The 1,318-nt window shown below is 38.2% G+C and overlaps 1 protein-coding gene across 1 annotated transcript in view; it reads left to right on the top strand.

Annotated features, from left to right (window-relative positions):
* The window catches only part of LOC119591469 (organic cation transporter 1-like), a 15,266-nt gene that overhangs the window by 5,895 nt on the left and 8,053 nt on the right, over positions 1–1,318 (top strand). The window contains 1 exon segment of the mRNA XM_037940209.1: positions 1,090–1,263. Coding sequence (XP_037796137.1) covers positions 1,090–1,263 — 174 coding nt within the window.

Raw genomic sequence — 1,318 nt, 5'->3', positions numbered from 1 at the left:
AACTCACTACATCCTCTGTCATCACTATAGCCATTGTTATCGATAACCTAACGAGTTATATTACGACGACGAGCAATAGCCTTCACTCTTACTACTAAGGTCAAGAGAATACAAGGTTATTCCACTCTTCTTAAGTCACGCAGGTGTTGACGTCAGCTGCAGTGGAGCTAGGGGATGCATATTTAAAATATTTAATTAGTATAATGGCAACTTTTATCAACATTTTAAACGTCAACTACCCATGAGAAAGAGTTATGTACTTTAGAGTTACGTACTTTAAGGGAATAACCTCATGTCTATCTTTATGGCAAGTTTAATAAGTATTAATAATCAAGAAAACACGCATCGTAGAATTAAAAGGAACTGAATTGTCTTTTCCTTTTTACAAAACATTTTTTATTCGTAGGCCATAACTCATAACAGGCTGTGTAGACTGGTCATTTGTGCTTTGTAATTACACCTTCAGGAACTAACAAGGTAGAAGAGGTTGTTGGGGAAATAACCTTTAGACCCATCACTTCTAACTTTCTACACGATTTTGATACTCAGACTTTTGAGGTTCTGCTCTTTGGAGCTTGGGATTGTGTTAGGACTAGGTTAGTATATCCTTTGGATAATACTTGGTTAACACTAAGTATGTTCAACAAAGATATACAACACATGGCTGATTCTTAAGTCAAGATATATTGATAACAAACAACAGCAATTACGTGATTAAGATTATGCTAACATGCTTACTAGAAATGCTATTTTAGCATCCTCAGATCTCCGCGTGCCTTTGCAAACATCTTAATGTTTTTGGGCAAGATATTTAGTTGTAATGCAACGTTGCAATGCCGTGTAAAGGATATTTTGCTGTCGAGAAAAATGTGAACAACAGTCATAGCTGTCTTTGTAAATAATACCATAACACTTAATGAAAGTGTTATATATAACAACACTCTTAGGATACTCGTTTGTAATTTCACACTTTAATTCATTTATTTTCTTGACCAATCCACGTGATCTACATACACTAAAGCCACCAATAATGGATGATGATATATCATAATCACTTGATTTTTTTAACGCCTGAAATACAACCCACAGGACAGCAGTGCGATAAAACCCTACAGCTGCCATCGGTTTAGTGCCAACGAGAGCCTGGCACCGGGTCAGTTCATGAATGTGACCTCGCTTGGCCAGCTGCCTTCGCCCGACGTGCCCTGTGACAGCGGATGGGATTACGACTATGACACGTTGTTCTCGTCCCTCACATCTGAGGTAGGTGGCCGTGGGAAAGTCGTATATGATGTGATTGTGGGCGTAGTAGTAAAGA

This window comes from Penaeus monodon, chromosome 28 (assembly GCF_015228065.2).
Source record: "Penaeus monodon isolate SGIC_2016 chromosome 28, NSTDA_Pmon_1, whole genome shotgun sequence".
NCBI classification, from domain to species: domain Eukaryota; kingdom Metazoa; phylum Arthropoda; class Malacostraca; order Decapoda; family Penaeidae; genus Penaeus; species Penaeus monodon.
This window is presented reverse-complemented; position numbering and strand designations above follow the sequence as displayed.